The sequence below is a fragment of the Cajanus cajan genome, chromosome 6 (assembly GCF_000230855.2).
Source record: "Cajanus cajan strain Asha chromosome 6, NIPB_CcT2T_4, whole genome shotgun sequence".
Classification (NCBI taxonomy): domain Eukaryota; kingdom Viridiplantae; phylum Streptophyta; class Magnoliopsida; order Fabales; family Fabaceae; genus Cajanus; species Cajanus cajan.
In genome coordinates this window covers 64,311,023-64,334,266 of record NC_138522.1, presented here as the reverse complement: position 1 = coordinate 64,334,266, position 23,244 = coordinate 64,311,023, and the positions used below count along the sequence as shown (strand labels likewise).

Here is a 23,244-nt window from a genome sequence, read left to right as displayed (position 1 = left end):
TAAATAGTATTTTTCTAGTAGTGATGTGAAGAGGAAAAAGAAAAGAAAAAGAAAAGAATATTGATAATATTATTATTTCATTAATATCATTTTTATGGAAGGATTTAACTCAATTTGTTTGGCAGACTATTTGTTGGATATTTGGATTCACATTCATATATCTTCACAATGATATGATATTGTTCACTTTGAATCTAAAGTCTCAAGATTTTACTTTTTAATTATCTCTCAAAAAGCCTAATACCAATAGAGATTATGTGTGTTTTATAAATCTTTCTTTCTCCTCATGATCCAATGATATAGAACTTAGTTTGTACCTAAATAAATCTCCCCACAAACAAATGAACATGGTTGAACATCCCTTCAACGAAAACCTTTTTTCTCTCATCTATGAATATGCAATAGAGACCCTTAGAGCTTTAGCCACATTTGTTAGTTCTAGATATTTGCATTGTCGTTAATTCACATTAATGGAACATGTCACTTGATCTTCACATTATTAGGAAGACTTTTGATACAAGGGATCCGACACTTGGACCCACCATTGCCAAATACTCGGTTCTTATTACGAAATACTCGTTTAGGACTTTGAATTAGTCACTTAGTCGACCATTGATTCTAATATTACTGTTGGACTCAACATTCACACACACATGTCTTTATGGTGATATAATATTGTTCACTTTAAACTTAAATCCTTATGATTTTAATTTTAGTTATCCCCTAAAATGTTTCATACCAATAGAGATTACGTGTATTTTATAATTTTTTTATGACCTAATGATGTGAAACTTTGTTTATATTCTAACGTAATTTATTGGTAAGTTTGATTTCTACTAATAATTTTTTTTTTATAATACATGTATTATTTTTTATTATCATGTTTAATTTTTTATCTATATTAAAAAAATATTTAATAAATATATTAATTTTTAATTATCAACTTTAAAATATTGTATGATCAATGTTTATTAAAAGAAATCATGTGTTTACTAAAGATAATCATGTTAGAATTAGATATAGTACCAAGGTTTGAATTCCAAAGCGACGATATGAAATAATAACTAAAGTTATTCATAGTTTGGTTTGCTATGCAAAACTAGAATGGTAAAAGAAAAAGAAGGTTAAAATCCTTATTTGATCCCTTATAATATTTTTTTTGTTTCAATTTAGTCTCACTTTAATTTTTGGTTTCAATTTGGTCTCCAATAATTTAAATTATTGCAATTTGAGACTTTCGTCTAAATGATTTAAATAGAGTTAACTGTTGGCCACGTGGATGCCAGGTGGATGCCACGTAGATGCCAGGTGGATGCCACGTAGATGCATAGGTGGACGCCAAATTTTATGAATACACCTGGAACCAGAACGACCCGTTCTGAAACCAGAACGACCCGTTCTGCATGCACATGTTATGTGTTAATTTTGCAATTAGAACGGGCCGTTCCAAATGCAAATTTAACACACCATGAGTGCATTAGAACGGGCCGTTCTGAAACTAGAACGGGCCGTTCTGGTTTTAGAACGGGCCGTTCTGGATTAAGAACGGCCTGTTCCAGAACGCCAACTTCATGCATGCGTTGACCAAAATGCCGCACTGTGATTCAAAAATTGAAAATAAAAATTCATAATATATCATAAATTCAAAAACAGAAACATGGTTTAGATTCCAGAACGCCAACTTCATGCATGCGTTGACCAAAATGCCGCACTGTGATTCAAAAATTGAAAATAAAAATTCATAACATATCATAAATTCAAAAACAGAAACATGGTTCAGAAACTGAAAACAAAAATTCAGAACATAACATATACTTAAAAGGTTCAAAGAAATTACTGAGAAAGGAAATCATCTGGGTAACGCTGGAGGGAAATCCTAAACCACAAAAATTCAGGTTGTACCTCCTCAAGAACAGGTTGTTAATATTGGGGTACATCGTCAATGACTTCAAGGGGAAACATCATTTCATTTCATCCTTGACTGTATAGTATCAATTTGGTAGTAAGTGGTTCACTCCAATTTGACTAACAATGAAATAAAACCTGCTACCATTGTCCTTAGTGATACACTGCATCGTTCTTATAGCCCAAATGTTTAGCAATTGAAGTTATCAATCTCCATTGACAATATTACCAAATCTAGTGTTTGAAATACTTTGTACATTGGGTCTTTTTCCTTGCACGATTCACAACCATGAACTGTAGGCATTGACCATTCTAGAACCAGAACGGGCCGTTCTAGGGCCGTTATGAAACCAGAACGACCCGTTCTGGTTACACTATTGGTGTGTAAATTTGGCATCTGGAACATCCCGTTCCAGGTACAAAATTTACACACTAAGAGTGCAACCAGAACGGTTCGTTCTAGTTTCAGAACGGGTCGTTCTAGTTCCAGGTGTATTCAAGAAATTTAGCATCCATCTACGTGGCATCTACGTGGCATCCACCTGGTATCCACGTAGTCAACAGTTAACCCCGTTTAAATCATTTGGACAGAAGTACCAAATTGCAATAATTTAAATTATTAAAGATCAAATTGAAACCAAAAATTAAAGTGAGACTAAATTAAAATAAAAAAATATTATAAAGGACCAAATAAAAGTTTTAACCAAAAAAGAAATAGAAACATCTTTTTCAAACCACGTATAGGGTGCAACATTCTTTTGCTTGATGGAAAGAAGAAAATGAAGCTATGAACTGTAGAGACAGTCTCATAAGGAGGTTGGATTATTTGGAATCCAACAGTAGAAAATCCGAATCCACCGCCGTAGTAGCCGCAAATCGAGACCATGCTGAAAGTCAGGCCATTCGTAACAGCGACTTAGCGTTAAAGCAATGAGACCTGCTACTCATAAAAGCACTCCTTGTCTTCTTGTCTCCTTACACTTTTGCCTTTTCAAAAACTAAGGAAAATTTGTAATTTAATGTGATTTATTAAATAAAAATTTAATGGCTGGAATTCAAGATTATTTTTTTTTCTCTTCATCTACGTAAAAAAGAATTTATCTTTATATATAAATTTTTTAAATATATTTATGAATTTTTTTCTCTAAGAGTATAAATAATTTTTATATTTTAATCCTAATATTTCTATTTTATGATGGTTTTTATATTGATAGGAAATTAACAACAGATACTAAAATATAAAATTAAAAATGCTCGTACAGAGGTTAAATATAGAATTTTAAGTACAGGATTAAAAATAAAAAGTTGGTACAATAATAAAAAAAATTAAAAATTAATTTTGTACTATTTTCTAATTATTCATAAGATTATTTTTTTTCACACAATTTTTATTATATTATAATCTTTTTATATTATAACATTAATTAAGATGATTCTAGTATTATAAGTTTCATATCTTGAATTAATCAAAATTTGATTTAAAATGATGTCAAAAATAAAAAATGGTTATTATTTTAAAATTATCAAATTCATCTAATATAAGAATAAAATATCAAAATAAATATTTTAATAGATAAAAATGAAAATAAATTAAAAATTAAGATAAATGATTAAAATTAGTATGTAAGAATAAGGCAAAATTTAAGGCGATTATTTTTTTTTAAGGGTTTAAGGTGATTATTTATAATAACAATGTTAACAATTTGTAAAAAAAAACACATTTTCAAATTGTGTATTATATTAAAACACGTTTTGTTTTTAACAAATTATAAATATTTTTTATGGGTGGCAAATTTGTTCAAATTAAGTGAGATAATTATATGCAACAAAAATTTTCTTTAAGATATTTAACACATCTACAAATGCAATATTTAAGTTCGAAACCATCAAAAACACATTATGTAATATGGAACATTTCTTTTGGTGCACCTTTTTCCATTCAAATCTTTTAATGGGGGAGGAAAATCAAACTTATTTTCTTCCCACAACCAAAATATAAGATTTCTCTCTCTTTTTCTTGTTTATTCCATTGAAATTTTAATTTTCTCTTCACTCTTTTGACCTAATTAATATGTTATAATCAAGAAAAGAAAGTTAAGTATACTTAAAAAAAAAAACTTAAATATTTTAATTTTTTGACTAATTAAATTCTTTGAAAATTTATAGTAAGATTATCTATCTCATTTTAAATACAAGTTTGCATGGAAAGATATAAAGCACAAAAAAGTCAAATTTAATCTCAAGATTTAATTAATATAAATGAAAAGACTTAATCATTTGTGCCACCTTTATCAAATTTTTTTTTTGACTTTATAAGACTTAGATTATTAAGTTGTAATTAGACTAACATGGTGAGCTTTAAGAACTATCCCATCAAATTGCATCACCACCACATTAGAAATTTGTTATTGTTGAAGTTTTATTTTTAATTATTATAATATTTACTAAATTATTCTTTCTATTCTTAATTAATTTAATTTAATTTCTATATTACTAAAATATTTAATTTAATATTTTAATTTTCTAAAATATGTAATATAATTCTTTCTATTCAATTGACACTAACAATATTTAATTTTTGTACATGATGAGTTATCACTTCGTGTATTTTTTTTATTTTTTATTGTATCCGATGTAATCTTATTTATACTATAGTTTTAAAAACTGGACCGGTCATCGAACCGGTTAAGGTACTGGGTCAGCAGGTCAAAAGTTGAACCGGTGGGTCACTAGTTGAACTGCATGACTCGATTTTTATTTATTTTTATTAAAAAAATATTCATATTAAATATATTTTATACTTATAAATTTTAATTAATTCATATATTATTTTAAATTTCAATTTTTCTATCTTATTTAAAATTATTTTTATTTTTATTTTGTAAAAAAATATATAAAAAATTACATGTTAAATTATATATTAATACAAATTAAAAATATAAATAATATGTACATATATAATATGCTTGCAATTGATATCACAAAATAATATATATAATATCTACATATATATTATATTATTAAATATATAATTTAAAATTAATAATATACTATAAAAATTATTTAAGTTGTATATATTATAAACAAATACATTAGAACAAGTAGTCATTGTTATATTTAATAAGAATCTTTGTTCTTCCATTAAGAGATTCAATTTTCATTATTATTTTTGTGGTTTATGGTCCCTTAGAAAAATTTAAAAAAAAAAAAGAAAAAAAAGTGGTTGAACCGGTTTGACCTACCGATTTATCGGTTGAACCGAAAAATTAATCAGTTCAATCCGATTTAAAATGGGTCCACTGCATAACCGATCCAATTTAAAATTCGGATCGGCTGGACCACCAGTTCCCGATCCAACCGGTCCGACCGGCCGGTTCGAGCAGGGTTTTTAAACACTGATCTATACACAAAATGGGGTGGAAGAAATAGTATAATATCTTATTTATACACGTATTTTGTACAAAACTTTCGTATTATATCTTATTTAAATAGTATAATACCTTATCTATACACTACTCATTGTAATCGATCCTAGTTGCATGAAAGTATGTGATAAAGATAAAATGGGTGAAAAGTTGTCCCTATAAAGGTTAGGGATTTTATAAGACAGTTGTCAGAGAGAGTGGCGAATAAGAGTTGTATAGCGTGTCAAGATCTAGAAAGGTCACGGGGCTCCACCAACCTAAAGTGAATATCTTGATGTGGGAAGCATATAGTTGTGCACACATCGATGTGAGGTCGCCATATCCCCAACTTGATGATGACCACACTCAGGATATGGGTGGCATCATGAGGCCTGCATGTGTTTGCCATTAAAAGCGGGTCACCATAACTGCAAAATCAGTTTCCCAGTAAAGGTTTTATTGGGTATGAGAATTGCAATCCCCATGGCCATCCATCAGGCCCATGTCATGGACAAGCTAGTAATGAAGACAAATAGATAGAGCTGGAGGTTTCAACCGGAAAGAGAAGAAGAATCCTCAGATTTGACATCGTATCAGTATCAGCTGCAAAAGTGGGTGAGTAAGTGAGTGTTTGGAGTGTAACCCATTTTGGTAATGCCCCTCAAACCCACACATTACCACTTTCTTCAATCTATGGTTTTGGTACAATATATCATCCCACGATGGACAAAAGGCACGTGTCCACCACTACTTTTGTTTTTGGAATGATCAATTCACCACTACTTAGTTTAATTTTCAATGTTTCCTATTTTTAGCTCTCCACTTTTCTCTAACTCAACTTATCGTTTATTCTTTTCTTTCTAATTTCTCTCCTCGTCTCCAACTCCTTTCTAGATTGTTTATCTGCTGTGTAAGCAGGAAACATACAGGCGTTAATGACCCGTCTTTGTCCATGCTTGGGTTCTCTTCAGCTCATCCATCAATGTGAGAGATACCTTTTTATCAACCAATCTGAGATACTTTGGTCCACCAATATCTGTGAGTAGGACAGCCATATATAGAGGAAAATTCTGTTTTTTTTTTTTTTTTTCTTTCTATCCTTTTGGGTTATGAAATGAGATTAAAAAAAAAGTTCTAACTACGAATAGCACGAAAAGGAGGAAATATTGGTGGACCACGTAACATATAGAAGACTCATGTGAAACTTTTTTTTTAAATGCAACTCCAGGACCACAACATAGATTATGAGCCCAATAATGTCTGAAGGAGGAAAATTCCTATTCGTCCAAAGCATCCACCGATCTGAATAAAGTGGTTTTCTTGGATGAATCATATGTTGATCTTAAAAGATGAGAAACTCTGGAATGCATGATAGGTCCAACTTGTTGATTAATCAAGATCCTGTGTGTATGATGGACCGGGCGAAATAAATCCTGTAGGTCGAACAAAGTAAAAGCTGGCATCACCTATATAGCATAGTTATACTGTTCATTGCACAGGTAATCCAATGCATGCGCACCTATTTACCACTGTTGGACAGTTTATCTGTCGAGCCTTAATGAACAATGAAAACGGCTCAAAATATGGTATAGGGATCCTCTCTTCAGCAGTGCTACCTGTGCTGCAATTATATTTACCCTCGATTTGCATCTAATGGCTATAAAAGACTAGAATATAAAATGTAATTGATCATAAGAGGTGGGTTTGTTTGCTGGTGAGGCAGGATGGCTGGAGACAATGCACATCCAAAAATATGTGCTATAGGACTAACAAAGTAACAAGTGGGCCTCAAGTATATAGTACAATTGTACTGTTCACCGTACATGCAATGCAATGGAATACATGTCACAAATTTCTCCTAAAGTTATTTACTGGACAACATATCAACAAATTAATTGTCAGATCAGACAGCCATAAGCATTGAGAAACATCTCATCCCATATTCAATAAACACTTTCAGGGTATTTTAAGGACGGATTCGTCTATCAGTTTTGTAATAAAAGAAAGGGTAATAAATGGAATAATCGCATAAAACAGAAGAAATGGCCAACTTTAAAAACTTAATATCGCGAATCTATTGAGGAACTAAGGTTAAATTTGAAAAACCAAAATGACAATTTGGTCTTTAAAATAGTATTCTCGGGAAAAAAGAAAAAAGCGGAATAGGGACTTTTGAAATATGTTCTTGGGTAGTTTTCTTATAGTTTTAATCGATATTACTCTCTTGAACCGTGTGAAAATCTCGCGCACAATTTTTCTTTCTGCTCCATATTTAAAAGAACCTTCGTCACCATTGTCACAAGGATCATCAAGCCAAGTAGTTAGTGGCCAAAAACCAGCGTCTACATGGAAAGTCCTATATTTGCCTTTACCATTCATATAATGAATGGGTTTTAAAATGTAAACAAGGAGATGTTGATTACTACGCGTAGGGAAGGGGCAATAAAGATATACCGGCAATGTTTGTGGTAGGAGTTCCATGAAATTCTTTCAAATAGCTTAATCATTTTTATGTTTGTGACAATGAACCAAGATACTTCCTTCAAATTGTTACGGAATCCACATATTGTATCTAGTTGTTTTTATATGGCCCACTAACAGCACTAAAACCTAAAAAGTTTTGATGCATAGTATAATCTTGCCACTAACAGCACTACTACCAACAGCCAGGCTAAGCAGATCTCCAATACATGCATAGTATATATTCCTTTTCAATCGATTTTAGTTGTGATGCAAGGGCATAGCATAAGAAAATTATAACCCTCAAATGTGCACATTAATTTCTGAAATTTCCTGCTCATCTTAACGTCACATATATTCTTCTTCCACTATCTGCAGATGTAAGATATTACTGGAGCATAACCCAAATGATCAGAGGACATGATGCGGAGATTCAGCACCTAAAACCAAAAGGATAAGGTGGAGATAAAGTAAAGGTCATTGGTCATTTCCCTTCCAAACCAAGGATGAGTGAGACTGTCCGGTATCAACTGATAAAGCAAACGACATAGATCATTTTCTTTCTAAAAATGGATTTGATTTAGACTCTTCCAAGGTCAGGAATTTCTAACGAGACAGTTAGTAATCTATTGAAATGACGTGCAAGTGATATTTAATTATAACATATTGGCTTATAAGACAAGACTTTTAAAAAAAAAAAAAATAGTATATCGAAAAGAAAAAAACAAAACAAACATATAAAGGCGTGAATGCAGCACCAATCAAAACTATAGAAGATCGATGACATATTGACCTTTGAAACTTATTCATAATGTTAAGATTATCTTCTAGGGTCATTTTCCATTTATTAAACCTTCCAAGGTCCAACACAATATGATCAATTCATCTCAAATTGACAACCTAACCTATCAAGTACAAACAGGGTTTACTTTTAAACATAGGTCAGTAATCTAGTAGTGTAAGAATAACTTTCAAAAGTGTACATCCTACTACTTCAAAATTTGAAATATTACAAACTAAGATAATTAAACAAATGGAAATAATTGAATTAATTACCATATGATACCTAACAAATATATTATGCTTTGAGACACAATAAGATCATGCAGCAGAGTTGCATGGAAAGCACATTTAGTCATACTCTAGTTCATCAGGAGTGACCGGCCGTTTAAGAGGGATGATGGACTTCTTTTCAACATCACGGGACAATGCCTTCCTCATATCTGAAAACAAAGCATAAAATGATGATGGATAAATATAGCAGCATGAGCTTTGTTAATAGAGAGTAAGAAACTAAAACAAAAACAAGAACTTGAACTTAGACACATACCTAAACCATCTTCTTCCCCAGAATAGTAGCGCAGCACTCGTCGATAAATCACATAACCAAGCTATGATGTCAATTAGGAAAGTAATTAGTTAGCAACTCCAATTTTAGACTCAAGAAATCCTACGAAAATAAACCCTAATCCAACATATGGAAATCCCTGACCCAAGATATAAACAAGACATTGAATTTCTAAACTATGATATAGATAACCTATATATCTCTTATAACAGACCCTAATATCTGATTTACCCCAACATTATAAATTAATACAATAATCACAAATCATCCACTTTTCATTGCTTATTCTTATTTTTAGACTATACAAGACATGTATGATAGGGTAACTAACTGCTAATGTGAGAATTCTAGGAGGCAAGACCAAAGACTTTCTTATAGAGATGGGATTATATCAAGACTCGGCCTTGAGCCATTTTTAATGTAATTGAATGAGCTTACCAGGCTAACCACGGATACAATAATAGAATGCCATGTTGATATGTCCGACACATTTTGAACACAACACTTAGACATCTCTGACACGTCACCACCATATCCCAATTAAGAGTTATTATTATTATTATTTTTGTTTAGACACATCTGACACAACTTAGATATCTTTCTGACAACCCCAAACCCCAGTTTGGACACAAGTCAAGAGAGAGGGAGAAGACAATTACTCTTAGCTAAACACTTGTCTAATACTTCTATTATAAAACAAAATTAAATAGTAAACTTATTTATAAATATTGCAAGGCTCATAACATTTTTTATTTTATTTTTTGAGGCTCATTTTCATAAGAATTACTAGTTGTTTTGACTTTTAAGAGATTTGATTAATCTTCTAAGGGTCATTATCATATAAAAATTGTAAATCTTAACAACTTGATAGGTGAATATATATAAATCTTAATTCTTAATTTAGATTTTTATCATATATTTTGGACATTAGTTGTGTTCTAGTGTTTGTGTCTTTGTCAAAGTCAATGTGGGCATACAAAAGACTATCCCCAATTACATAATTTTTTTTTTTGGATGATATAGTTTTGATTAGAAATCAAGAGAAGTAGTTAACTTTAAACTTGAGCTTTAGAGATAAACTTTAGAAACACAAAAGGGTTTTTTTGCTTAAGTAGGTGTAAGACAGTATATGCAATGCAATTTTAGCAAGACAGAAGAGTAATGCGACTTGGAAAAAAAATTGGGAGATGTCATATCACAGGTTTCTAATTTTAATATCTAGGATCAATGCTACAAATTATGGGAAAATTAATGAGGAGATCACGCACAAAATACAAGCTAGATGGCTAAAATGGAGAAAAGCATCAATGTTTATTTGTGATAGCAAAATATCTACCAAACCCAAAGGTAAGTTTTATTGTGTTGATATACATTCAGCTATAACCTATGGTAGTGAATGTTGGACTTTAGAAGGATAACACGAGAAAAATGAGAATAGCATACATGAGAACATTAAGATGAATATGTTGCCACCTACAACAGGACAAGATACGAAATGATTGTATATGAGAAAATACTGATTAAGTAAAAGATGACAGAAAATCGATTAAGGTGGTTTGGTCACATACAAATAAAAGATACCTATGATAACCCTTAGAAGATGAACCAAATGTCAATAGTTAAAACAAGAAGTAATGTTTATGCCTCATGATGAATAAGAAAATGTTATGAGCCTTGCAATATTTATTAATCTGTTGACTTTTAAATTTTTTTTATAATAGAAATGTTAGACAAGTATTTAGCTAAGAGTAGGTGTCAACTCTCTTGACTTGTGTCCAAGTTGTGTTGAAAAGGTGTTAAAGCTATTTTGGAGAGATGTCTGATCCACACAAATAATATTTTTAATTGTGATACGGCAGAAAGGTGTTGGATGCGTGTCAAGGTATGACGGACAAGTGTCATGTCTGAAATGTGTCAGATACACCATTCTATAGATGTGTCGATGCTTCATAGAAGGATACTAGAAGTCATGGTTGTCAAACTCGAGCGTTAACTCATAAAAACTCACAAGTTTACGTGTTTAGTAAGGCTAACTAGTTTAACTTGTAAACAAACTTGTTTTTGAGTAGAATCGCGTAAACTCAAGCAAGTTCAAATAGGATTGAACACAATCGTGATTTTAGACTTGATTATACGCATCTACGTGGGTGGAAAAAAGGCTCCAAAACGACCGTAGAATGGTGCATTTTGCATTTGGATGTTTTTTCCCCATCAAAACAGAGGATTAGGGTCCTTTTTCATAGTGCGATATCAACCTGTTTTTGTTGAAACTTTTCGCCTTTGTGCCTTTGCTTGCGGTTGCGGTCGTGGTGGCCTTTGTATGCTCAAGTCGAGATTTCGTTGTGTGCGTTTGTGGCTGTGCTTGATGTCAGGATTCTCGTCCATACCAAAGTTCTCGTGCGACGTGGTATGGATGGGTTCTTGTCTTTGGAAGCTTTGTTAAAGATTTAGATTTCCTTTTCCCTTTCCATATTGTACATGATAGCATATTACCAATCCTCTTCTATCTTAACCAAAGTATCATTTTTTTTATCATATTTTTCTTAATACTGAACCTAGAAATACATTAATTAATAATTATAAAGTAATTATTTGTTAATATTCATTATTATTTTTAACAAATATCAGTGAAAATATTTGTTAGACAATATGTAGTATGATTTTGATCTTAATAAGTAGAAATGTATTTCACAACTTTGCTTCTTCATTGTTGTTTTCTATTTTTTCTTTATTATAGAGTTGAAATGTTGAGTTATTATGTTATTCCTAGGTATTTTTTTAATATTAAGTAAACTCTAACGAGTTTACATGTTGAGTTTACGAAGCCTCCACGAGTTTACATAAACCCTCAAGTTTGACAACCTAGTTAGAAGCATCATTGAGGAATGTAGATTACATGATTTAGTCCAATGAAAAGTGGGAGAGGAAGACCAAGAAGCATATTGAAGTCGTTAAAAGGGATCCCATGGGAAATAATATCTATGAACTTTTGATCTTTAACCAAGCTGAATGACATTTGTGATTTAACGAGCCAACCTCACCTAGTGGGATCAAGCTTTTGATTTTGTATATATCATCCACTTATATTTCATTGTTACCAACCAGATGCAGACAAGAAACCTAAAACTGAAAAATTTGTACTGCACACTATTTTGAAAACTTAGTTATGAATCCCAGATAGCAATGCAGAGCAGCTGGCCCCCAAACCATTATAGCAGGATGATCACTAATGATGTTTGACAAATTAAATAATTTATACTACATATATAAATGTTAAAACATAATACATACATATACATATACATACATATATATATATATATAAATGAAATACATTCATAATTAATAATCAGAAGTCATGAAATCATGAAAAATCTGTGGGAGAGAATATCTGTTGCAACAAAATAAAATAAAAGGATAGAACAGTGGGAGAGAAAACAGAACAGAAACAGCAGACCCAAGAGAGCTGGAGATAGTAACAGAAAACAGAACACAGCTGGAAACATCAGGATGGCGCTGGAAAATGTCAGCAAAGACTGGAGAACAGGGGTCATATTTCAGATACAAGACAATATGCAACTGTTACAGAACAAGAAGGAATTTGGTATGGAAAATGTTTTTACTTTCCCAGGAATCTTAAATCGAGAATCTTGATTTCCCATGTTTGATAGCTATTTTAAAAAAAAAAATCCAGGAATATAGTTTGGTGGGAACTATTTTTATCCCACTTCCCCACAAAAATATTCTCATGGGGGGAGGGGAGGTAGGAATCCAACTTTCCTGAGTTAAGAAAGTTTCATGCATATAAAAAGACCATAGTTTTCTTTTTTAAAATAGAAAATCTCTCTCTCTCACTCCCCCTCTCTTCCTCTCTCCCTCTCCTCTCTCTCTCTCTCCCCTTCTATTTCTCTTTCTCCCCCTCCCCCTCTCTCTCACTCTCAATCCCCTTCTCTTACTTTTTCTCTATCTCCTTCTATTTCTCTTTCTTCCCCCCTCTCTCCCTCTCCCTCCCTCTCTCTCTCCTATATCTCTATTTCTCTCTCCCTTTCTTGTATTTTATTATTTCTTGATCTCGTCAATTTTAATAATATTATTAAAGTCTGTTTTGCTCTACAGTTTAATGGTATTTCTTAACACTTTTATTTATTTTTTATTTTGAATGAAATGAAATAATATATTTTTATCCTTCTTAATTATTTTGTAGCATTTTTCTTTATTTATTTCTTTTGTTGAATTCTGTATTTAAATAATCTGAACTATATAAGTTTTCAACTTTTTAAAATACTTTAATGTCATATTTGTAGTAAGATTTGAGTAAATAAATATATCTAGCGAATTTATTTTAATAAAGGATATTTTTGTAAAAGTATTTATATACGTAGGAATATACTATTGTAATTTGTAACCAAACACGAAAATCTTGTATGAATATTTCCAAAAACCTTTATGAGTAACCAAATAAATTTTAACTATTCCCAGAAATCATATTCCTAGGAAATACACCTCACGCAGCACTGGAGAAAAGGGGTTTACAGAGTTGTGCCTGTCACTGCCACAACTATTTGATAGGTGAGTTAGTTATATCATTAATTAGTGGATTTGTATTTTCAGGAATCATGATTTTTGGGTATGAAAAACTTTTCCCTATCAAACGCTCCCTAAGGGTTTTGATTTTGAACTTGAAGTCTGTCTTATAGAATGAAAGGGGGCAATATCACAAGATTACTGCCCAAAATACACCTCGCGCAGCACTGGAGAAAAGGGGTTTACAGAGTTGTGCCTGTCACTGCCACAACTATTTGATAGGTGAGTTAGTTATATCATTAATTAGTGGAATCAGCCTGCAACTGACTAGATCATTAAATGTGAGTTTATGTCAGCATAACAGTAGCTGCCTATAAACAGGAAGAGGAGTTGAGAAGAGTATGCCATTTGGTGATACAGAATTGAGACTATGGAGAGCCCTGGATCTCTCGAATATTCAGGGAATTCATCGTAGAGATACACTCAATCAATAAAGAAGTTTTGTTTTTCTTCCATTTCTAATCCAGCTTCTATCAACTGGTATCAGAGATCCAATCTTGGAGCTGCGGGTATCAATTCTTGAAGATGACTCTAGGATTTGAAGGAAAAGTAGTCTATAGGTGGCTGATTAACATGGAGCAGAATTGAGGCCATAGGCATAACAGAGGAAGACAAGATACAAAGGTTGGGAAGGCTATGTGAGGGTGTGCATTCATTTGATGATATGTGTGGGAAGCATACCATCCGAGTGCATCATGGAGGCAATTTGTGAAGGCTTTGCTCAAAGAGTTCCGGCCAGAATTTGATTCAGATATTTGGACTCAAGAGGACAGACATGAATCAATGGAGCAGAGGGCAGAAACTTATGACAAAGGGAAGTCAGAAATAGATACAGAAAAGAAACGAAGAATTGGGAGGAGCAGAAATCTTGGAAAAGGAAGCATCCCCAGAGGGAGAGGGAAACCCAGAAAACACAAGTAGGGAAGCAACATCTAGAAGAACAAAAGAAACATGATGAAGAAGGAGAAACTGAGTAGAAGCAAGAAAACTACAACCACTCAACATTCTGGGTCAAGAATTATTATAGTTAGAATGGGTGTGCAGGCTCCTACAGTGAGCACTGCTGTACTGTATCATTTCTCTGTTCAGTTAGTTTTCTGTTTAGGTTCTGTTACATTACTGTTGAGTATTCTGTTACAACAGAACCCTTGTATCTCTCCTTTATATACCTTTGCTCAGTGAATCAATAAGACAAGTCAATATACAACTTCTTTCAATCATTCTCTTTAGCTTCTCTCTGAATATTAACATGGTATCAGAGCTTATTGATCTACCATGGCTTCTCACAACAATTCTTCCCTGCACACCCATTCTAACTATACTCTAATAAGAATGACTTTGGAGAAGCAAAGATGAGCATTGGAAAGTGGAAAACAAGAATCACTTTGGAGAAGAAGCAACCTTCAGTGAACCAGAACCAAATTTGGTTGATCCATCACCAGCATCAGCAGTGATGGGGTTTGGGTTCTTACACAAGCTGTCCAAGCTCCTAATGTTGGAACTGTTTAACTTTAGTGTTCATATGGTGGCTGATATCATGCTGGAGTTCAAGTCAAGGATGAAGGATGAGAGAAAACACACGGTGTTAAAAAAAGAAATCTAAATTTATGGATCAAACCCAATTGATTAGAGAGAAGAATAAGGAATGGAGCAATGGCACCTCATCAAAGAAGAATGGAGGTACTCACATATTTGTGTATGATCCAGGAGAATTCTAAGTTAATTTGGCTTGGTCACCATTCTTCAAACAACCAGAACAATGATGTGGACTTTATTTTTATCTGCCATAGCTATTCACCGAGGACAAGTTGAATATTTAGAGGGGGATTATTGATTGGTCAACTGGTTATATTAGTAATTAGAGGAATGGGCCTGCAACTGATTAGACCATTAAGGTTGGGTTTATGTTCACATAACAGTAGCTGCCTACAACTACAAATAGAAAGAGAAGCTGAGAAGAGTCAGTCACTAGGTGAAATAGAATTTAGACTAGGGAGAGGCCTGGATCTGTTGAATAGCTGGGGAATTCTATGTAGTAAACTCAATAAAGAAATTTTGTTTTTCTTCCATTTCTAATCCAATTTCTATCAATGTTAAATTGATTTAACTTTTCCACTGTGCTGCAGCTTCCATACTCCACACTGGTGGTGAAACTAATGCTGTTTGGTTAGGGGCATAGTAGGAGAAAAGAAAAGGAATAGAAAATGAGATAATTTTAAATTGTTTGGTAGGGAAGAAAATGAAAGGAAAGAAAGCTAAACTTTTTCACCTCTTGTTTGGTCGTGCAGAAAATGGAAGGAAAGGAAAAAACATGTTTGTGAAATGACAGAAGTACCCCCAAATAAAAGTGAGATATGATAATGATATTCTCTAGGTAAAAATATATATAATGAAAAAAATATTATTTTATAAAAGGAATATGATAGAAATATTAAAAGTATATATTATTATTATTATTATTATTATTAATGTATGTAATATAAATATTCAATCATAATAGAAAGAAATATTTTTTAAATAAAAAATCACTATGAGTAATATTTAGAAGAAAAATATTATAGAAATTCTCTCTCTACACACACACACACACAAGACTTTGAAAGGAAAATAAAAAGGTAAAAGTGCATAATAGGAGCAACAAGAGTAGGAAATCTGGAACAAAACATGTGCAGTAAAAGTCAAAGTAAAATCAAGCATAGAGCAGAAGCATTTTAGTCTTTGCAACAAAAGATCCCAACTTCCTTCATGTTTCCATCCATTGTGTAGGAAAGCAATTTGCCGTAGGACCATTAATTCTTTCCTTCATGAACCAAAGCCCAATGACATCACAAAACCCATGTAGTCAACCTCACCTAGTGCTAGTAGGATAAGACTTTAGTTGTTGTTTCCTTCATGACTTACAGACCAAAAGTTAGAAGATATCAATTATTCCCCTTTTTCCTTCCTTCTTATTCTTTCATTTATGTTTTCCCTAAAAAACCAAATGGCCACTAAGAGTTCTTTCAGCAGTGTGAGGGAACATGACAGGGCAACAATACATGAAGCCCCACAGCAGAAGACCGTGTAAATGTTGCCAAGTATTGAAATTAGAAATTGGAAAGGTTACTAAATCTATGATCTATCCTATGTCAAATTATTTGAAATAAAAGTTTACCATGCAATACTTTATACAGGGTATATCTCTTTTTTCTATACCCATATATCTATTGTTTTATTCGTCAAAAGAAAAATTACTTGAATGGAAGAGAAATATAGAACAGTAGGGTCATGAATCCTCCTACCAGCACATAAAACAAGTAAACGAAGAGTGAAAAATAACAGAAAGTGAGATCTCCTTAATCCATAAGAAAGCAAGGGAAGTTATATATGAAATGAAAAATACAGAACCATTACCTTTTCATACATCTTGATGGCTGGTGCATTTGATGCCCTCACAAAGAGATCAACAAAGTAAGCCTTGTCACTGCACAAGGCAAGGCATCCACACAAACATAAAGCCATTAACCTACTGCTCCATTTAATCCTTTATAAAATATGCAAATAGAAATAACTTTTCAACAAAAACTACTGATGTAATGGACAAAAGAAAGTCAAAATGATTAGAGAAGTTGAGATTTTAGCACTAAGCAGGTTTGATATATAGGTGGATAGATACTTCTGAATTCATTACATAATATATTCACAATAGGAATAAATACAAGTGCAATTTTCTAAGTACATGTGTTAAAGCACTATACATGAATAAAAAAAAATGAACCTAAGCTTTAAATGCAGCTAGTCTAATAGATTTCTTGCAGTTTCCAATGCCCCCTCTCCTAATGTTATCAAATAACCATTATGGTGCCACCATAAAGGTATAATGTGCTGTTTTTTAGCCCCTCTACCATTTGCTATCCGTTATTTCCCATTATAGAGCACTGTCTGTCATATCTGCCAAGGCCATGGCTTCGTGGCACTCAAGGCAGAACTTCTCATTTTTTTTCTACTCTTGTCTTCTCTTTTGTGAAGCTCCTAAGTTTCGACCAAACAACTCCAGCGACCTTCTCAGGCCACCACCCTCATTGGTAACATGAACTCCAGAAACCTTTTCACGAAAAAAATCTGGCAAACCATAAGAGTTCTTTTTTTCCTGTTTGGTTTTTCTTCTTCCTTCCATTTCTTTCTTTATCTCTGTTTGTTTTCCATCTTTTCTTCATTTCTTCAGATGTTCCTCATCTCATTTTCTCTCTTCTTATTCTCTGTGTGACTGATCTTGTTCTTCATCTGTTCAATGTTTTTCCAAAATTTTGGAATTTAGTTCTCTGTTATGTTGTTCTCTGCCTCCTTATTAAACCTATAATGTTGTTCCCAACTCTTCTTCACTTGTAGCACAATGTTAAGCAGTAAGCACCCTACATTAAAGTCATGTATCCTAAAAGCCTGTTTTTAATTTTTGTTTTTAATATATATATATATATATATATATATATATATATATATATTATTTTTGTCTGCCAAGGCATCTGCCATAAAACTTGTGGAATGCTCAAGTCATTAGCAGTCAGCAAACTAGATAAGTATATATATAGACACACACATACTTCTGAATTAACTAGATATTATATTTACTAGAAAAAGAAATACAAGTGCAACTCCCTAAGTACATGAACCTAATCTTTAAATGCATCTATTTCCAAAAGATTTCTTGCAGATTCCAACAAAAGAAATATCACATATCATGATTTTCATATAGTACACAATACATGATTCGCCAGAAAGCCCCCAGGAAAAGAAAATTCAAATAAGACTATGTAAAGAGGACAGGAAACGCTTTAGAAATTGGAAAATTAAAAGAAATCAAACTTATACATCTCTTACATGTTGTCACTGATGTCTTCCAACAGATTCATAAGCTTCTTAGCTAACTGCTGCCTGCGATACTCTGGAGCGACGGTCACTGCAGTCACATGGCCATGCCAAGATTCTCCTTGCCCCTCTACTTTACCCATAACTACATAAATAATATTTGCGTCAATATCCCACTGTCTTCACAGTGAAGGTGATGATTAAACAAAGACTTAATCCACAATTAGGTACATCATATAAACTTGCAAAAGAAAAACATAAGCTGCATAGCAATGATAGCATTGGCATACGCAAAAGGCATCAAAATTGTCATCATCATGTTCTATATCAACTCCCCAAGTATGAAGTGCACTGTATCATTCCTGAAACCTGTACTAGAGTTTAAACCACCAATTCCTGCTACAAGCTGATGAGCTACTGAAAGCAACATTCATTCCTTAATCTTACTTCTATTTTACATGAATTTTCCTTTTGAAAATGAAATTAACCTACGTAGCATTGGCATCCATCCAATCAAGCATAGAGATAAATCATTTTACTAGGGAAAGGAGGAAAACAAATATGAGAAAAGTGCAACTACTCACTGTAACCCATGATTCGGTTACCAGGGCCTTCGGCGACGTGGAAATAATCGGGCCATCTTGCAAGATAGGTCATGTAGAAGGACATGTTAAACTGAAAGGAAGAAGCAATTAAGCAAAAGAGCCATTGGATTCAGCATCGAATGGAAAGGGACCAAAAACCGCTTACAGTTTCGGTGAGATGGTCGAGATTGACGGAGGTGAAGCGAAGGAGATCGTTGCAGCAAAATCTGCGTATCGTCGTCATCTCCGGAAACCCTCGCTCGCTACCGGCTGCAGATCAGGTATGGTCTAGTACGTCTGCGTTCACTGGGTTAGAACGGGGAAAAAATAAAATAAATTATATATATATATATTAATATAATATTGATTATTTTTAATATTTACTTAATTGAAAGCACAAAATATCTTTTTAAGGTAGTAATTATAAAATTATAGGGACAAAAAATGTGATTAAATCATTAAAATACATGATTAAGAACTATCTAAATACACAAAACGCAGTCGTTCGATTCAAGTTCTTGCTTACACCTGATTACTCTTATTCCCGTGCAGTTTAACATACCTAATTTCAGAATTCCGATCGAATCACCCAACCCACTCCCGCAGCGCCATCGCAAACCCTAGATGGACCTTCTGAAGCAAGAGCTTCTCAAGAAGCGCCAATCTCTAGCCCAAGACACCGGCGGCAAGAGATTCTTCAAGCGCTCCGAAATCCAGCAGAAGGAGATCCAAAAGCTCCGCGAGCAAGAGAAGCGCGAGTTGGAAGCCAAGTCCCAAAAGCGCCTCGCCACGTCCTCCGACGCCGCCGCAGCCTCCGCCACCTCGGCTTCCTCCGCTTCAGCGTCCGCCTCCTCCGCCGTGGCCGCCGCCACGGCCTCCCTCACCGACGAGCAGAACATCGACAACCTCGTCCTCCCGAAGCCCGAGGTCGTGCGCCGCTTGCGCTTCCTGAAGCAGCCGGTAACGCTCTTCGGCGAGGACGATGACGCGCGGCTGGAGCGTCTGAAGCACGTGCTCAAGGCCGGCGAGTTCGAGGTCGACAGCGACATGACGGAGGGGCAGACCAACGACTTTCTGCGCGACATCGCGGAGCTCCGGAAGCGCCAGAAGACGGGGCTCATGGGCGAGAGGAAGCGCCAGAAGAACGACGACGGCGCTGCCGAGGACCGCGAGGGAGGAGGCGCCGACGACGATCTCAGCGAGGGCGGCGGGTCCAGCGGCGCCGACGCCGACAAGGACTTGAAGCGGATGAAGGCGAATTTCGAGGAGCTCTGCGATGAGGATAAGATTTTGGTGTTTTTCAAGAGGCTGTTGAATGAGTGGAAGCAGGAGTTGCACGAGATGGCTGAGGCGGAGAAGCGCACGGCTAAGGGGAAGTCCATGGTCGCCACGTTCAAGCAGTGCGCGCGTTACTTGAACCCGCTGTTCAAGTTTTGTAGGAAGAAGGTGAATAATTTTCCTTTTCCTTTGAATTTTGTCTGGCATTGTGGATTGGTCTTTGTTTAATCACGGAAATATGTGATTGGATGTTATTGTTAACTGGTAAGTGGTTGGTGGAATAGCTTCTAATGAATTTGAACGTTCTGGAGTCTAAAGAAATTTGAATCAAGGGAGATGGAAAAGTAAGCTGTTGTCATTGTATCTTCGGAGAACTAGATGTATGGGACATAGGTGTTGGCGATGATGTGGTATTATATTTCAATTAAGTTTTTTCCGATGGTAGGAGTGTAAGATACTGCCCACCCTCTCAAGAAAAAGCATATTTGCCCGTAAAATAAGCTGATCCGAACATGCACCAACATGGAGCCTAATGGGCTTGATTGATTGATGTAGCCAACTTTTCTAATGGGATAAAGATTCTTGTCATTGTTGAAAACACTAAATTTGGACCGGTAAGGTATGCATTATTTGTGTAGGTGTAGTTCATGAAGTTGGTGCACAAAATTTGATGACCAGAACATTACTGGTTGGTTATCCCATACCACACCTTCCTCTTCTATCAGTCATCTTGTGTTGAGAAATTCTAAGGGCCATAGTTTTAGCTAAACCCTTTAGCTTGATCATATTATGGTTAGTTTCTACTTTCTTAGTAAAAAGATGATTTTATGCTTAAACTCAGTCATTCTATAGGAAGATGCTCAATCAGAGTCTAAACATGATAAGTTGTTGGGGAAGTAATACTACATTACTACATGAGAATCATAGATTTTTGGTTAGCTGGAGGGGCAGAAAATTAGACTAAGATATAATGAAGGAACAAAACCCCCAACAAGATCATGCAGTAAGAGCTCCCTGTAAGCATTAAGAGTATCCAACAAATGCAGCCCCATGGATTCTGAATTAGAATAACCAGCCAACCATTCTGCAACTGTATTATCTTTACAGATTCCTTGGGGGACACAAATCTCCCAGCACTATATCATCATTTGAGAAATGGAGCTGATCAATGGTGTGCAGGGTGTGATTGTGAGGGAACACAATCATGGGCAACTGAATGAATGACAAAGGAGGAATCATTCTCAATCCAAAGTTTGGTGATCTCTTTATCCCAGGCTATGTACATTGCACTCAGAATACCCCACATCTCATACACACCAGAGGGTCTCATTATGAATAAAACTATAAAATCAAGCCTTCATTGTGGGATTTTTTTCACTGTTCAATCGTCATTATGAACATAATAGCTGGTCAAGTGTGTGAGACTGATAGTCGGCCATTAGTTTAAAGGTGTATGTTAGGCAAAACAGGAAAGGAAATAAGAGTTCACAGCATTAGTTGAGAATATCTCAGCAAAACTTGACTATTGATTTCCTCAAACTTGTGTGTGGTGCCCATATTATAATTTAAAGTGTTTTATTTGTAACGAGCATAAAATTTTGTTACACTTTAACTTTAGGTGGAGTGCCAGAATTTATCGTAATATCAATATTATATCTTAGGAATTCTCTCTTATGATTAGTTTCTCTGTTTTCTTAAAATTTCCAAGCTTCTAATATTTTATAGTTTGTTTCCTGCTTTAGTTATGATTAGATTATTAGTATAGATAAGATTAGTGCTTTAGGTTTTATTAGCACATATATACAGTTAAGTTAATATCACTTCAGTGTTTTATTTGCATTTATTTTATAGTATAGGGCTTCCACTTTCCAATGCTTCTTTCTGCGTCCTTTCAAGGAGGTGATTAATTTTCTCTATTGGTTCTCCGCATCAACAAGAGAATCATAGAATTTACTGAACATAGTTGTATCCATTGAATATTTAGCATATCATTTAACAACGCAATGCACGTGTTATGTGCTATTTTCAGGTTCTTCCCGACGACATTCGACAGGCGCTGATGATAGTGGTTGAGTGCTGTATGAAGCGAGATTATCTGGCTGCAATGGATCATTATATCAAGCTGGCCATAGGGAATGCACCCTGGCCTATTGGTGTCACTATGGTTGGTATTCACGAAAGATCTGCCCGTGAAAAGATCTACACCAACAGTGTTGCTCACATCATGAATGATGAGACCACTCGCAAGTACTTGCAATCTGTGAAGAGATTAATGACATTTTGCCAACGGCGTTATCCGACATTGCCGTCTAAAGCCGTCGAGTTTAATAGTTTGGCAAATGGCAGTGATTTGCAGTCACTTCTCGCAGAAGAGAGATTTAGTGGGACTAATCAGGCATCTGAGGAGAGGCTTAGGATAATGCCTCCTCCAAGAGACAGCTAGTCATTCATGTTTGCTGAAATGACATCATCATATAATGTACACTATTTATGTTCAATTGCTAGATACAATCTGTTTCTGTTTCTTAGAGTGCTCAGATTGTAGAAAAGGAATTGCAGCTTGCCCCTTGGTTCTGTTCAAGTTGTTCGTCATGTTAGTTTATTTATTTATTTTTATCAGCGCCTTCCCATCGTTGTTTTTATGCTGCCACGGTGGGGCGTCTTCCCCTGGGTAGCGTTTCCGGGCCTTGCATTGCACCCTGCATCTTGTTAATTAATGTTTTTGCTTTGTCTGAAAAGATTAGTTTATTTGTTTTGATAGTTATTTGTTTTTTAATAAACTAATAAAGACTAAATTATAAATAAATGTTATATTAGAACAGAAAGTGGATTTTGA

At 34.3% G+C, this 23,244-nt stretch overlaps 2 protein-coding genes and 1 long non-coding RNA gene across 3 annotated transcripts; 2 read left to right on the top strand and 1 right to left on the bottom strand.

Annotated features, from left to right (window-relative positions):
• Positions 1 to 8,583: 8,583 nt before the first annotated feature.
• LOC109796142 (Acyl-CoA N-acyltransferases (NAT) superfamily protein) lies at positions 8,584 to 19,456 on the bottom strand. The gene is made up of 6 exons (XM_020355797.3): positions 19,297 to 19,456; positions 19,131 to 19,221; positions 18,559 to 18,691; positions 17,095 to 17,164; positions 9,100 to 9,160; positions 8,584 to 8,992 (listed from the first exon to the last, which is right to left on the bottom strand). The coding sequence occupies exons 1-6, from the start codon at positions 19,372 to 19,374 to the stop codon at positions 8,901 to 8,903; spliced, it is 525 nt and encodes a 174-aa protein (XP_020211386.1). The 5' UTR covers positions 19,375 to 19,456; the 3' UTR covers positions 8,584 to 8,900.
• Positions 9,156 to 14,921, top strand: LOC145949398 (uncharacterized). The gene is made up of 2 exons (XR_014427611.1): positions 9,156 to 12,721; positions 13,597 to 14,921. It is a non-coding gene; the product is annotated as an uncharacterized LOC145949398 (long non-coding RNA).
• A 189-nt stretch (positions 19,457 to 19,645) lies between the features above and the next one.
• LOC109798140 (splicing factor Prp18 family protein) lies at positions 19,646 to 23,027 on the top strand. The gene is made up of 2 exons (XM_020358373.3): positions 19,646 to 20,576; positions 22,438 to 23,027. The coding sequence occupies exons 1-2, from the start codon at positions 19,755 to 19,757 to the stop codon at positions 22,849 to 22,851; spliced, it is 1,236 nt and encodes a 411-aa protein (XP_020213962.1). The 5' UTR covers positions 19,646 to 19,754; the 3' UTR covers positions 22,852 to 23,027.
• The last annotated feature ends 217 nt before the right edge of the window (positions 23,028 to 23,244 follow it).